A 16,166-nucleotide genomic window follows, 5' to 3' on the forward strand; every position below is an offset into this window, starting at 1 on the left:
GCTGGCCCCAGCTTAGTCCCAGCACTTAAAAGAAAAAAAAAGAAGAAAGTTGAAAAAGAAATCAGACTTGAAATACGTGTGCTTTCCCACCAAGAAGGAATCCGAGTTCTTCAGATGTATGAGGATGGATAGGGCCTCCGTTCTTTTGGAGAAGAAAGTGTCAGATGTGACTAACCAGGTTGTGTTGGGAGCAAATATTTACCAAGTATTAAGGATCACTTATTACAGTCATATGTTGCAGGCTTTCAGAATAATTCTGCTGGTATAGTCCTCTGCTTGTAATTTACCCACTGCCAAGCGTAGGAGCCCTAAATGTTTTCATATTTACAAGTGCTTTTTAATTGAGAAGACGAGACCAGATTTAAGGTCTTGGAGCATTTGCTTAGAAATGAAATGACTTCTCCGAACAGACAGCTTTACTGTACTTGAAATTTGTAATTAAAATTTGAAGCCCTAAAGTTAGGTAAATGTCTGCAAGATCAGATTTGGGTTTTTCCTTCTAGGTCTTCAGAATTGAGAGGAGACTTGAATCGATTAATGTAGCTAATAACATACAATGCTACCCTCCTGTTAAACTGCTTGCCCTCGTGAATCTGCCATCGTGATTTTGAGAGACTACTTGACATGGCAACCCTCTACTAGTATTAGAGACCCTCTGTTTGCCTTGATGAATCAGGTTTTCCCCTGTGACTCCCTAGGCAAAAAGATATTTCTCTTTGTTAGAAGTTCTGCCTTGAATAAGAGCAGCCTGAAGCAGTTGAATGCTGGCTAATACACATGAAACTTGTGGGGTTTTTAAAGCAGGCTTTGCAGCTAAGTTTGAAACATCCTGAGAGAGAGAAGTCCATTAGCTAATTTTTGGTAATAGCATTTTTCTTCAGTTGTTATCCAAGACTTGATGGAAGATCAAAGGAGTCATTTTGTAAGCAAGAGTTTGCATGCATTACCTCATTATCCTGCCTTATTGGTATTTGTGATAGCGTAGGCTGATCATTGTGCCACACCTAGTACAAGCTGTATGCAAACTTCTGTCATATCTAACTAAAAAATACAGTAACGTTCTGTGGGAAAGGTCATGAGGAAGACGTTCCATAAAATGTGGGTGACTGAACTAGTACGGAGCCAATAAGTCAGTGCTTCAAATTGATTATGTAAAGAGCAGCAAACAAGCAGGGTTAAATGAACCTCTGTGTTCGAGCATGTAATGTGAAGGTGTGTCACTGAAGTGCATGTTGGCTTAAGACAAAGTAAAGCAAAGGAAGAAAATTTCCAGGGTTTGGAAATCACTGTTAAAATCATTGTGAAAGTTGTTGCTTTTGTAACTATGGCGTTCACTTTTGGTCTTCAGTGGAAAAAATAGCTGTGCATTTGCATAACATTTAAATTGCTTACCAAGAGCTGGGAGCTAGGTGGCGCCATTGATTTGTCTTCTGCCACTAAAAATCTTAGTTCAAAATCACTTGAAATTGGAAGTGGGAGTGAGTACGTTGTTCAGTTAGCAGTATGCAATACCTGCCCGTCTATCACCAATGCTAGAATCGCGGGGGTACTGCACATCTGTCAGAAGGAATCTATGGTTGGGTTCAACTTTCTTAATTGAGTTGTACCACTCTATCAATTGAGCGCAGTGAAGGGTAGTTTTTATACAGGGGGCAAGTTTACAAAATCCAGTGTATTTAGAGTGTTGTGCCAAACAGCATCTACACCGTCATGGGTGGCTTCAGTGCTGATTGTAGCAAACTAATGTGGGAAGGGTAATGCAGAGATTTAGCAAATGATCATTGTAATTGAAAATTATTGTGGCATGGGTGCACCGTAGGGAGGGTTTGAAGAGTAAAAGACTTGGGTATGCCCGTCACCAAACCACATGAGTGGAAAGGGCACGTGGGTGAGAGTGAGCAAAGGAGGTGGGAATCAGGGGTAAGAGTGACGTTTGGCTTTTTATCTGTGGCGAGAAGGGAGTATAGCCAGAAGTGAAGGCTGATGAGTTGTAGGCGACCGCTGACCCTCTGGATCATAGTGTACACATAAGAGGACTAGACAGGTGTTTGATGAATCCTCTTATACAGAGTCCTGCAACTGTCACACCAAGACCTTCCACACACACGTACATCTAGACAGGAGTATGTAGGAGTGGAGGCCACCCGAGACCTAACCCCCTCCCCCCCCACACACACACACACACTTTTAGACCATTGAGAGAGAATTCAAAGGCCAGACCAAATCCCCATTGATGGTTGTATTTTCAGCCAGAAGTCAACAGATAAGAACTGCTGCTGACTGCCTTGCACCTCAGTTTCTATCAGGGTGATGTCCCTCAGTCTTTCTGCAGCCCCAAGGCAGTAGGGGCTAGTGTTTGGGGTGGCCTATACTCCCCTTATTCTGGAGGTTATGAGCTTGTGGTACTTCTTAGGAGCTACCCTGCCACACATAGCCCAACTGTGTTGTCACCAGGCCCTCCAGTCAGATGCAGTTTATGGTCGTACTCAGGACCCAAGTTCTTGTTAATGGAGACGAGGGAAAAACCTTTTCATAACAATTTATATAATATGGGTTTATGTAAGTACTGTGCATCATTTATAAGGGAAGTGGGAGGAGAAAGATATTGTCATTATAGTTATACAGGATCAGGCACTGAAATATTTGCACACCTTGATTTGTGTATTTTGGCTGTATTCTACATCTCTGTAATTCCAGTATATTTAAGCTAGTTTATCATGCCTAAACCAGTGCCAGCAACTTAATGTGGTTTGTGTACATTTGGCTATTACTCATAAAGCCCTTGTATGTTTGTATAATTTTTCTACTTGGGTTAGAGATGTGTAGTACCAGCTTGTGACCATGTGGTGTCTTCCTTTATTTTAGCTGTTGTGTAATGTACATAAAGATTCTGATTGGATAAAATAGTTACACAATGTGGGGATCCCATTCTGATTATAAAAATCCTTCGTCATTATGCCTACAACCCACAGTCTACACAGTTGCTGATTGTAGAGAACAGGAGAGACTGAATAGGCTAGCTGGTACAGAAGAGCTGCAGAGATTAGTACAGATTCTTTAAGGTAAGGTTACTTCTCCTGAATTCCCTTCTAAATTTTGAAATGAATCAGTTGAAAAATCAGCTGCTTAAATCTAGGTACTTAAGAGCATAGTAAATAAAAAGATCATAAGCTGTAAAACAAGACACACTTCAGATTTTAAGAAGTCGCTGTCATTTGGATTTGAGGAATTTAACTAGTTTTATTTATTAGAAATGTAGAAAACTAGTTCTGTTTATTGTAGAAAATTTATTTACTGTTGAAAATTAATCAAGTTGGAGCTGCAAACATGTTCAGAAATGCCTAAACTATTCTTAATCTGTAAACTCATTGTTCATAGCAGCGTATACTTGCTTCTAAAATTACTTTTAAAGATTCTTGAAATCAATGTGAGTGAAGTTTGGCATCTTAGTGTTTTTTCAGCTCTTTGAGTAAAGATCTTTGGATGCTTAACAAAGAAAGGAAACCCCCTGTTCCTCAAGAATCTGAAAGCTAAAACGTTCACAGACTGACGGTGGTTTTAGAAAAGAAGTTAGAAAATATGAGGATATGTTAGGTATGAGCAGTTATTAGTTTTTTTGCGTAATTGACCTGACTGGATTAGGAAATAGTCTGTGGCTGGAAAGTGAACTCCAACTTTTGGAGTATGTGTATTTTTAATAGCTTGTTTAGTAAAAGGGGATCCCCTCTTAGAAGGGAGTCATTTCATCAAGGGCGAAATGTGTCTAGTCTTCTAGATTCAAGTAGCTTATGTTAATAAACTGTCAGGTAGAAATCTAGAGGGTGATAAAGGTGCAGTGTTTACTAAGGAGGTTTTCTGAGTGCATTAAAAAGGATTTAACGCCATGTGTAGCATCCAGGAGAACTTGGAGTTCTCTAAATTTCTGGGTAGTCAACCTTTGGGGACCAGATAGAACGTGCAATATATAAAATTATATGAATTGTGCCATAACCTGCCCTACAAGGAATACTAGGTGTCGTGCTTTCTCTCAAATAATGAGGTTTATCTAAAGGAAAGTCAGCAATTCACTTAATTTTCAGATTTTGTACTGTTTAACTTAATTCAGTTAAATGCTGATCTCCCCAATACTGTTTGCCATCTTTGAAATCTACTTCTTGAGTTAGTTTTGTAGGCTTCCCACTTGATCTTTCATTAAAGTCTCATCTGCAGGTGAATTTAATGCATAGTAGCTGCAAAGCAAAAAGGGATTGAACCAATCAAGGTTAATAAGGCGGTTTGGTGGGAGGGTAGTCACACGTTGAAAAATTTAAAGGATCAAAAGAAAGAGAGGATGAGAGATTAAGTTGTAGAGAACATAGTAGTGGAGACAAGTTGGTTCTTTGTAGAGCTGGGTGAATTTTTTGGTGAATAATTAATTTGCTGAGAGTGCTGATTGTTTAGTGAGCTGCTTCCCAACCTTTTGTGACAGCCAACCACTGACACACCATAAAATTTCTCGTGGCCCAGCATTCACTTTTAGCTTCAGATTTCAAAATGAAGAGGCAATGGTGAGGGTAGTATCATATGGCCCGGTAGAGGACAGCTTGGAAACAATTGTTTCACTGGCAATTTTCTTTTGCTTTTGCTAAGCAGTGCTTAAAAGCTTTAAAGTAAATATTATGGAAAACTGTTTTTGTTTTGAAAGGCGTTGAAAGCAAACAAATTGTAACAGTTCTTCTAACCAAAGAAGGTTTCGGGTTGAAAGCTAAGGCTGTGTGAAGCTTCAGTAGCCGATTCGATTCGGAGGAGATTCGGCTCGATTCGGGGATCGAATCTCCAAATCCGAATCAAATCAGGAGACCAGTTAAAAGCTCCAAATCAATTTGAAGCATCCCAGTCGATTCGGAAAAGTTTCAGAAAAGATTTGGCTGCTGGAGAGATTCAGCCATAATCTAAACAGGCAGCTGACACAGCTGCCTCCAACTGGTAAGTCTGATGGGGAGGGAAGCGGCATGGGGGAGGGAGGGATTGGGGCTGGGGCAAGCTGCCCAGCCGAGGCGCATTACTCGGGGAGGAGGGCAGGGGTGTGTGGGATGTGGGCGCAGCAGCGCTGGGAGCGGGGGCTATGCCCTGTTGCCGCTTGCTCAGCGGGGTGGGGCAGGGTGGGATGCAGGCATGGCTCCTTCCAGATGGAAGGGGGCAAGCAGCAGCAGGGCATAGCCCCCACTCCCAGCACTGCCACGCCCGCATCCCATCCCCTTCCGCGCTGGCTGGCAAGCGGCGGCAGGATAGAGCCCCCCACTCCCACCTTTGCAAGCATGGTAGCACTGGGAGCGGGGACTAGGCCTTGCTGCTGCCCAGAGTGAGCCGTGCCTGCATCGTGCCCCCCCCATGTGCTGGCCAGGCTGGGCACCCATGGGAGTTTCTCCCTCGGCTCCCCCCGCTGGTTTCAGCACCAGTGTTCCCTCTAAGCTGAGTGCTCGTGCTGCACTGCCAGACGCACCTGTGTGGCCATGCAGCTTAGAGGGAACGCTGATCAGCACGTCTGTAGAAAGTAGTTGTGGTCATATGTGGCCAGAGTACTATGTAAAAGATGACTTGGATCAGGAAGATGGAGCATGTGTCACTATCTTGGAATGTATTTTTAAAAATGTGTGCTTAGGTTAGAGAAAAATAAATGCAAAAATTAGGTACGACTGGTTTGATGGTTGTCTAAACCAGTAACAATCAGAAGGAAGTTGCCATTCCGTAATTAGCTAGGGCTTGCCTTGCTTTTTCATTTAATTGACTAAGTAAACCTGGCTAATTAGAGCCTCAATAAAATTTCATAGTTGTTGGCTTCACTAATTCAGGCAGTTCTAAAACCACTCTAATCAGTTTAGGTCAGTGTCCGTTGCAGATGGAATCTCTTCCAGATTGTCCCTTAGCATCCACCACAGCACCTGCTTGGATTTTCTCTGGCAACTCATATGGCCCTTGTACATGTGACGAATATCGCTGTCGTTTGTTACATGGCAAACTAAAATACATCAAATGTGTTTTACTTTTCTATGTAAAAAGGTCAGTTAAATTGAAATACTTTGACGAAGGCATACACTGTTACGGAATTTAATCACAATATGCCCCCAAACGCGTACGCTGTTATGCAATTAAGTTGCTAAAAAGGGCAATTAAACTGCTAAAAGGGACAATTTCATTACATGTACAAGGGCCTATAGGTCTTAGTCTGAGTTGCCTCCTGCCCATCTCTTTGTAAATGTCTTTTGGCAGTCAAGTTGTCGGGGACCATGTGTACAGTATTATGGAGCAGCATCGTCTACTTGACCTAATTACCTTTTGGATCATACGTAGCAGACTGTCCAGTGTTTTTGTTACTCGACCAAAATTTTTTTTCAGCTAGCTGCTGGATGCAGCAACGTATGAAAGCATGTCTTTAATTAGAGTCCATGATATATCCTTCTCTGAAACAATGGTGCCATTTTGTTAACGTGGAATATTGGCATGCTGACAATGAAAGATACCCAATGACATTTTCTGCTTTCTGTCAGCTTTCAAACTATATAGTACATAGGAGCAGGTATTCTACTCTACAAGTCCCTGAAGTCCATGCAGCAAAGATTTATTATCAAACTTTGTAGTCTAAGGTCAGTAGAGATGTAAATTTTCTGGAAGTTTTGAAGCCATGTGGAAAAAACCTGAAATTTTGGAAAAAATTGAAATGTATGCAATACTTATTTGCTTAGCACACTTTATAGATCTAACTTCACTTTGTTACTTTAAGAACATAAGGTATGATGTATTATGTATAACTTGGTTTGCTCATAAAATTATCGTGTTTGGTATATTTATTAAATTTTAAACGCATAGTTTATTCAGACAGTTACAAATTTACTAATTGAATTTACTTTAAAATGTTTTTAATTTGTGTTACAAATAGAGCTACAAACTGCTGAACTTTAAGGAAACTAGCATCTCTTAGTTTTTGCCAGTTTGTGAGAAGCAGGCAAAAGTTAAAGTTGAAAATAGAAGAAACCATCAGCATTATAGCAAAACCAAGAAAGTTATTCTGTATTCTGGACTTAGTCTCCTCCACAGTGTCAAGTGGATACAGAAAGCACTCCTTTTTAGAAAAAGAGTTGAGGGAAAAAAAGGAGGGGGGAAAGCCCCAAGACTCATTGAATACAAATTTTGCTACGTTAAACTTTGTCTAATCAGTCTCAGTTTCTGAGCTGTCACTAGCAGCAGTTTCTCCTTCTTCTAATCCTTCATTTTTATCATCTTCATGGACTTCTGAAAACTCAAGGTTTGCCCAGATTGAGACTGGCTTCTCTACTCTTTCACAGGTTAGTTTATTCCTTGATTTGGTGTGAGTATTTCCAAACATAGATCACTTTTTTTCACGTGCTGCCAAAGATGGAGGCAAGAAGCAAGAGGAGTCAGAGGCTGTGTCATACAAAGGCCTTGCCGCCATATTGCAGGAGGGATATGCTTGGCAGTCCCAGGCTGCGTTCTTGGACGAAATACCTGAAGACGTTCTGTATTTTACAGTATTTGAAAGTACCTTTCCAACATCGCGTCTGAAGTGTGTTGCTTGATTTGTAATCCAGTCAAATGCAGTAGCAGTGCTGTCACCACTAACATTTCTGCCTTTGAATCTTGGATCCAAGAGATTTGCAGCAGCATGAATTGGTTAGCAACAGAATTCTTTCTTTCTTCTGTACTTGTAAGCAGAGATGCACTTAGATTCTCAAAAACAGTTGATTTTATCTGGGCCATTTGGTAAGGAATGTCTGACAAAAGTGCGCTGTCCAATTCGGATGCATTGATTGCTGAAGAAATTGGCTTTAGAATCTTCAGGAAGTTCTGCAGCTGAACCCAGAAGACATCCTCATCAAGTGCAGTGTTCCTTATACTTCTGGGTACTTTAAGATCCTCGGTTATTACTGTTTCTTGAAGGGCTTCTTTGTTTTTTAGTAAACTTTCAGATGAGATCACCACCCCACCCCATCTAGTTTTACTACTGTTTGAGTGTCACTATTTTATTCTTTGCATTCTTTTCTTCCTGCTGCTTCTTAAAAACTAAAGCTACAATATGAGTAGCTTTTACGTTTCATAACTTTTGTGTTTCTATAGAGCTTTTGCAGAATGTCCAACTTCATGATGTCATTAAGAAGCAAGTTTAGCCCATGGGATGCACATTCTATTTCAGTAGCATGTGGATATTAGGGCTGTGTGAAGCTTCGGTCGCTAATTCAATTTGGTGGAGATTTGGCCCAATTTGGTGGCCAAATCTCTAAATCCGAATCAAATCAGAGAACCCTTTAATCTCTCCCAATCAAATCAGAACGTTCTGAATCGATTCAGAAAGATTTGGAGATTGGACATAGGCACAGTTTTAAATGTTTTTTCTACGTACCTCTAGGTACCAGGGGCTCATGAATGCTGTGATTCTGGGGCTCACAGAAGCGTGGGGGGCTTCCCAGCATGCTTGGCAGCAGACCCAGAAATGGACCAAAACCACTTCCGATCCACTTCCAGGTCTGCCGGGGAGCAGACAGGGTGGCCCCCCTGCACTCCCCCAACTTGGCGACTGGTGCCTCCGTGACCAATTGCCAAGCTGGGGAACGTGGGGGAGCCCCTTGCACACTGCCCACCAGACCCAAAAGTGGACCGGAAGTACTTCTGGTCCACTTCTGGGTTCACCACTGAGCACGTGGGCTCCCCCCCACACACACACACTTGTGTGGGACGCTCCATCCACCCCAGCATCACAGTGTTCACAAGCTGCGCTGATGCCTTGAGGTATGTTGAAAAAACATGTAAAGCTGTGTCTATATCTGAATCGCTGATTCTCCAAATCGGCGTTGAATCTTCAGATTCGGCTGAATCGAATCAGGGACAGCGATCTGAATCAACTAATCGAATCACTGTCCCTGATTTGGGCCGAATCCAAATCCAAACCAAATAGGGCCCACTTTGCACGCCCCTAGTGGACATTTATCCATTATGATCTCCCATGCTGCTTTCAAGTTACTCGCATTGTCAGTCAGCAAAGCCAAATACTTTACCACGTCCAATCTTCTGTAGGACTTCACACATTTTACTACTGATACACGGTGGAGTATGCCTGTTCTCTCCTGTTTCAATGCTTCTGCAAAAAAAAAAAAAACAAAAAAAAAACTGGTTGAGGTGGTGTTATCACATAGTTTGATTCCTTCTCCCCACACGTTTGTCCATCCATCTGTAAGTACTACAGTGCTTCGTTGATTTTTCCTTGCGCAGATTGCATTACACATTCATATTCTGTCTCTAAAAGAGGCTTGCTCAAAGAACGTCTGCTGGACAAATGGTATGATGGTCTTAGTAATTTAAAAGCTTCCTGCCAGTATGTATTTTTAGTTATTGACAATGGCATCCCAGAAGAATATATTGCTCTGGCAAGAGCTTGATCAGTTTTTTTCTGATCATCAGGTATCATGTCTACAAATGAAGCTATTGAGAGTCTTTTGTATACAGTTGGTTGCAATATTTGATTACTTGAGGATGTTGATTGGGCCACTCTTTGCGATGTTGATATTATAGAAGCAGCAGCAGCTGCAGCAGCAGCAGTTGGAGGACGTCTGGATCGAGAATCTTAGAAAGAGCTACTTGCATTTTCAGCATCATGATCTACCACCTCCTCACACCCATGAAGGATTTTTTTAATGTCTGCAGGATACTTCTTACATGCAAAGCTGTGTTTGGCCATCCTGGTAGCATTTGGAAATGCACATTTCATTTGACAGTATTTGCAAATTACATTTTTTTTCTCAGAATAACTTGCAGTGTGGAAATGCTTCCATATGCTAGAAGCTGGTCGCAACATTTTGCCGAGGGAGAAAAATGTGCTTTAGTGGCTAGCTTGCATATATAATCACTAAGCTACAGCATGTACAAATTTAGTAATGGAGGGAGGAGAGGCCTCCTCAAAGTTAACTGTGAACAACTTTCCTGCCCTCCAGGCCTCATCTCACTGCTAAGGTTGGGTGATTTGTCACAAAACATCAGATTATTAGAAATTCAGTTATGCATTACATATACTAATGTAGCTAAAATATAATATGCTGAATTTAGAGAAATGTAACCTCTTAGCTTTCAATAAAGAAGTATACTTTCTTTTAGCTCCTTTGTGCTACTTCTGGGGATCTCAAGGTCACAGGGCCAGGAGGAGGCAGGTTCCTTCCAACTCGAAAACCTTTAGATTTGCTCTATCTTCTCTCCTGAGACTTTTGAGCAAGCAGGACATCAAGCTCCTAGTTTCTCATCTCTACAGGAACAAATGGATGCTGCTGCCAGTGTCCACTCCCAGTCCTTTGCGGGGGAGTCAGGAGAACAGGAGCAGATCCACCAACCTCTAGATCAAAAGTCAACAATAGAGGAAGTCCACAAGCAAAGGCACTGAATCCTTCCTTCTCTTGTGAAAATGACAGTGCCCCTGGGGGCAGAAAAGTATCTTGCTCTTGCATTTGACAGTTGTACTGTACTGCTCATCCTTGGGGTACAGGAATTATAATGATCTGATGGTATAGTCTTACATAAAAGCCTTCCTATTACATAGTTATTAGAAAACATTTTTGGGGAGTAAAGGGTAGCAATATATGAACACCTTGTCTTAAATTCTAAAAGAAAGTATTTCTTAAGAGGTTTCTTTTAATCTTTTTTTAATTTAAATTTTTCCAATTTTTCAGAAAAAACTGGGGAAATGTTATTTTCCGTTTGTTTGTTTGTTTTTTCCCAGGCCTTCACATCTCTAAAGCTCAAATGTCCAAATCCATATCTAGATACTTAATTACAGTACATTGGGATCTTCTAGCTGCTGGGCACTTGCAACACTGACATGCTTGTAAAAGTCAGGCTGTTGTTACTTTAGGGTTCCGCGTTTGTTTTATATTTGTATTAAGACCTAAGTGTTGCTACCCTGCATCGATCCAAGTTTTAATAGCTGATTGTAGAGCAGGCTAAGGTGTGTATCAGGTTTGTGCAGGGGTGGGCAAAATGTTGTCCACGGGCCACATGCGGCCCGCCAGGCTATTCTATCCGGCTTGTGGGACCCCTAAAAATTTAGAAAATTAACGTTAATCTTCCCTGGGCTGCCTGTCATGTGGCCCTCAATGGCTTGCCAAAACTCAGTAAGTGGCCCTTGCACCCAAAATAATTGCCCGCCCCTGAGTTTGTGGGAGAAGTCAGCTAGTTAAGAAACAAAGGAAAAAGAAAATGTCAACTTGTGATGTGTAAATTAGAAGTTCTGCTCATCCCTGAAGAGGTTTCCCCCGATTCTGAGTTTCTTACTGTGCAACTGGTAGAACTTGAGGTTTCGTTGTTCCTTTAAGGTCAGCTTGTATTGAACCTAAGCTCTGTCTCCTCCTTTCTCAGGGCAGCAGGCACAAGGGCCTTATAACCTGTGTGCATGACACCCAGTTCTTTAGGGTGTGTTGATACCTCACTCCTCATTTACATCGGCCAGCCCTAAAGCTTTAGTCTTCCACGTTCTATGTTCCCGTCACCAAGAGCAAAACCACTTTCTGTAGCAGTGGAGGCTCTAGCCGGTATAGGGCAGTCCCTCAACTTCCAGCAATAAGAGAAGGTAAACCAGATACAGCAGTGGCTATAGTACATCCTACCTCTGGGATCACTTTGTCCTCTTGAGTCCTCCTCTGGTTCTCTCCCAGACCAACGCAACCCAGTGTAAGTCGCAGTAAAAAATAAATAAATAATTTCTAGAATGCCATGCGAGAGGAGCTGGATACTGCTTGGGAGATTTTTCAGAAATGCAGCTTACGGGGGTGCTAGACTGGAGTCTGTGATGCTTAGCTTTTTTTCTAGTAAAGTTTCTTTGCAGAATTTAGTAAATATGTAAGTACCGTAAAGTTACTCTTCCTTTTAAAAGCTGTGAAAAAATTGCTCTGTCTCCAAGTCCTACAAGATGCTAATGCTCTCTGTTGTGATAGCAAGAGCTTAACATTCAAAGCCAGCATGCTGCTGACTCCAAAATGGAATGAGTTTATGGTTTCATTCAGAAGTGGTACACAATTGGAAGTTGTTTGAGAAGGCAGATCAAATGAGTTTGTGGGCCTTGAATTCCTAGCTAAGCATCTTTTAGATAAATTAATCTCTAGGTATGTTTGCTGAAAAGAAGTCAACAGATCAGAAATGCCTGAACCCTTACAATATGTCCTGAACACAGTTCAGTCCTCGTTCCAGAGCAGTCTGCTAGTGGTGTCATTCTTATTGCTGTCAACGCTTCGCTAGTTTTGAACTTGCAAAAGCTAATAGCTTATTTATTGAGAGCTGACAGTAGTCGAGAAAGGTGCTATAATTGCCTCAAGGACCTTCTCATCTAGAGGACCCGTTCATTCCATTTTTTTTAAGTCTGAGGTTTAATCAACTTTGTATTCAAAAGGTGATGAGCCTTTCTCCTTCTACACTCACCAATATTTCCTAAAAGGAGATTTGTTACTGTGATGTGAAACTTCCTAGAAAAGAAGGCAAATATTTTTAATTTTTAGTCTAATTTTCTTTTTCTCTAGTTTATAATGGGTTCTTTCAGTCAAGTGGGAAAAGCAAGAATGACATGTCTAGTATGTTTGTTCTAATTAATCATTCAAAGCAGAAATAAAGCAAGCTACAGTTGTCCTAAAGAATTCAATAAATGCAGTTTTTTCCTTTAATGCCACACAAAGCACAGTGGAAGAAGGAACTATATGAATACCACAGAACTTAACTTGTAGTATGGTTCACTCTCCATTCTTCCCCCACCCCCTCCAAACCTTTTATGCTCTTTCTGGTTTTAGATATTTCTATTGAAAGATCTTCTGATTCATTTCAAATCAGCTCTTTGCACCTGTCTGGGCTGGGGTGAAACTGAAACTGCATATGCATCTTGAGCATAAAATCTAATTAGCCTAAAAGATTGAAGCCTTTCACAAGGCTTCTCTTTGTATCTGTTCCAGTACTTTTCTGTGAAAATTGGCTGTTAGTTATATTAATGAACATTTTACAATTTGGCTTCTCAGTTCCCTACTGTGTAAAAAAAAAAAAAAACCACACACACAAAAAAAAAAACTTCAAAGTTCTGAAGTTTACATAGTAATAAAAATACAACTTTGTGCCTTCTCAAAAGGGTAGTCCATGTTTGACATCGTTGCCTCACATATTATTAGAGGTGTTGAGCTGGTGCCAAGACAAGACATGAGAGAATGAATAATAGTATGTGGAGAAAGTCTGCGTGCAGTTTTTAACTCTACCTGTGACATAAGTAACTTACTTTTTACTTTAAAGATACAGGTTGCACCTGTGTTAGTCTGCAGGCAAAAGTAATTGGAACTCTTGGGGAGGTAATATCTTTTATTAAACCAACTAGATTGCTGCAAAAAAAATTCCTTTTATTTGCAAGCTTTTGGGCATATGCATCCTTCCTCAGGCATAGGAGAGTGCAAAGATTGTAAAAATTTCTCTCAGGTAGAAGTGAAAATTCAGATCGCATAGAAGAGCAGAGGGTGTAAGATCTCCTGGTTGGAAAAGTTCATTTTATGCAAAAGAGGCTCAGATAAAAGTTGGAGCAGGCTCCTCTGCAATTTGAATTTTCATTTCCACCTGGGAGAAATGTTATAATCTTTGAACTCTCCTATGCCTGAGGAAGAGCATGTGTGCCCGAAAGCTTGCAAATAAAGGCGCTTTTTTGCAAGCATCTAGTTTGTCTAATAAAAAATATCACTTCCCCAAGACTTCTGATAACCTTTAAGTGCAAGCAGAAAGTAATTCTGTATGGAAAATGGCCAGTTGCATACAATTATTCACTATTTTGAACTGTAACTGGATTCTTACTCCTGTGGTGAATTGTTATTGTTCTCTGGCTTGCTTTTAGCCAAGCTTGACTTCTCTTAGTTAAATTAAAAAAATATGTAAGTATTATCATAGATCAGGACAGCTTTCAGAATAAGGTCGAAAAATAGTACATTAACTATGGACAGTGCAGACAAAAGTGTTGACTGCTGGGTTGTGATAGCCTTTTCACTTCTAGTTCTTTGATCCAAGGAAGCGGAATTGTGGAAGATCCTTGTTTGTTTGTGAGCTTGTTTGCCATTGTTGTTTGTTGTATCCTAGGTTGGGAGAAAATTAACAACTTGGAGGGTGTTGTCTGGAAGGACCCAGTGCTGGAAGATTTTAAATTGCTAGCTGACAGGGAAGGAACTCTGAGGTTGCTGTTCTCTGACCCTTTAGAGGAAATCCTGATGATAAATAATATCAGTGTTTTGTGTGTGGTATTGTATAACAGAGCTATTGAGATGCACTTGCAGTGTCCGTGACTCTTTATAACGCATTATGTTAGTATCTTAGTGTCATTCTTTAAAAACATTTAACTAGTTTCGCTTCTTCGTTTCTAGGTGCAATCCACGCCATCAGCACTCGTAGAACCTAATGTTCCAACAGGACTACTTGGTGCTTTCCTAATTTCCAGGGGTGCTGCCCTCTCTATCAGAAATAGTCCTGTTGCTGTACAGCTTCAAATTCCATAAATTTCAGTTTAACTACTATATAAAAGTCATTAGCAATCTGGAAGCAATGGGGATTGGTAAGAACACTACGTCTAAAGCAGTGGAGACTGGAAGCTCAACAGAAGGCAAATATGAAGATGAGTCTAAACATCCGGCTTTTTTCACTCTCCCTGTAAGTAAAAGTTTCAAGAACTTTGTTTTGTCGTAAAACATTTCTGTCATCTTCAGGTATCCAGATTAGCAGAAGCTTAAGCACAGTGTCAGGATATTCACAGGAGCCTTGTAGATGTTGAAATACTGAGTGGTATAGGACTAGAAAGGGCCTCTGGGGCCATAGTCTACTCTCGTGGACTCTGTTTCATTTCCATGCAATGCGGTCAGGTCCTTTGCATGCAAAGTTTCGCAGTCCAGCAGTACAAGTCTCTTTGGGAAAAGACCCGTCTGATGGGTCACTTCAGCAGTACAAGTCTCTTTGGGAAAAGACCCGTCTGATGGGTCACTTCAGTCCTTGCAAAGTGTCTCTCAGGCAGTGCTGGTAAAGATAATCTCTCCATTAGTCTGTTGCTGTCTTGAATTATCTTCCCAATTATTTGCTTAATTCTTCAATTGAAGCTTTTCCAAAAAAACATTCATAACAAAGTAAAATGTCAAGTATCGGATTTGTCTAATACTTGCTTTGTACATAAAGGGTTATAATACAAAAAGTAATCCAATTTAATTGCAACTGGACAATTGACGTCTTTGCTTTTCTGAGGTTTACTAAAGAATGATATGGCATACTTGTTACAGTTCCTGCAGCCCTAGGGAATTTGACTTTCTATGCGCATGTACATGCGTGCAACTTTTATTTTTGCTAAACTGTGCACCTATTAAACCTAAATGACCATTGCTCCAATTAGTGTTCCCTTTCAAAACCTGGATATCCAGATCAGAGTTAGTAGAATTCACATGTCTAGTAAGCTTGGTCCAAATAGTTCTTAAGTTTGAGTTGTGTTATGGGAAGGGGCACAAAAATGTAATATGGCACCTTCTAAAAGAATAAGCTGCTTAGAAGGGTGAAGTGTCAGGAGGCGGGCTGGCTGCATATTGAGTTTGGCCTGTCTTGGCAATACAACTGGGATTTGAATATGTGTGCTCTTTTCTTCACTTGTGATTTGAAAACAAGAATATGTAATTGCATTTGCAAAAGTAGCCTTTGAATAGAAAGAAAACTTAGCTCCAACCAGTGGACATTCCTAACTGAGAATTTACTGACAATCAGTTAATACATGAGATAGTGTCTGGTAAGTCTCATGAATACACAAAACTAAGTTTGAACCTTTTCCCATACCGCAGCTTACTGTAATGACAGCAAGGTGTACACACCACTTGAGCAAGTAAAACGATGCAAATGCTTCAGCTGGGCACATTCAGATGCCAAGTGGGAGATGGGATTTGTCCTAATGCATTTAAAACATCTGTGTGTCTCCAGTATAGGTTATGTGTTATGAATGACAAAATTAAGCACAAATAAATTGCTTGGCATAAGAGATGTGTGAATGAAGTAAGACCTTAGTGATAAAACTGTGATTTTATTATAGGAGTTTGTTTTTCCCTTTCCAGTTGGAGGAATCTTTGAAACAGGGGGGGCCAATCTTTTTTTGGCTAGCATGC

The 16,166-nt window shown here is 40.8% G+C and overlaps 1 protein-coding gene across 3 annotated transcripts in view; it reads left to right on the plus strand.

Annotated features, from left to right (window-relative positions):
* Positions 1 to 16,166, plus strand: part of SLC23A2 (solute carrier family 23 member 2) — an 87,696-nt gene that overhangs the window by 22,597 nt on the left and 48,933 nt on the right. For 2 of the 3 annotated variants that reach the window (XM_019514342.1, XM_019514340.1), the window contains exon 2: positions 14,403 to 14,685. In XM_019514342.1, the coding sequence (XP_019369887.1) occupies positions 14,581 to 14,685 (105 nt within the window). In that variant the 5' untranslated portion in view covers positions 14,403 to 14,580. Of the gene's footprint in view, positions 1 to 2,972; positions 3,063 to 14,402; positions 14,686 to 16,166 lie in introns of all 3 variants that reach the window. The other variant, XM_019514341.1, reaches the window with a different exon arrangement.

The sequence above is a fragment of the Gavialis gangeticus genome, unplaced genomic scaffold, assembly GCF_001723915.1.
Source record: "Gavialis gangeticus isolate Ggan-Ray unplaced genomic scaffold, GavGan_comp1, whole genome shotgun sequence".
NCBI classification, from domain to species: Eukaryota; Metazoa; Chordata; order Crocodylia; family Gavialidae; genus Gavialis; species Gavialis gangeticus.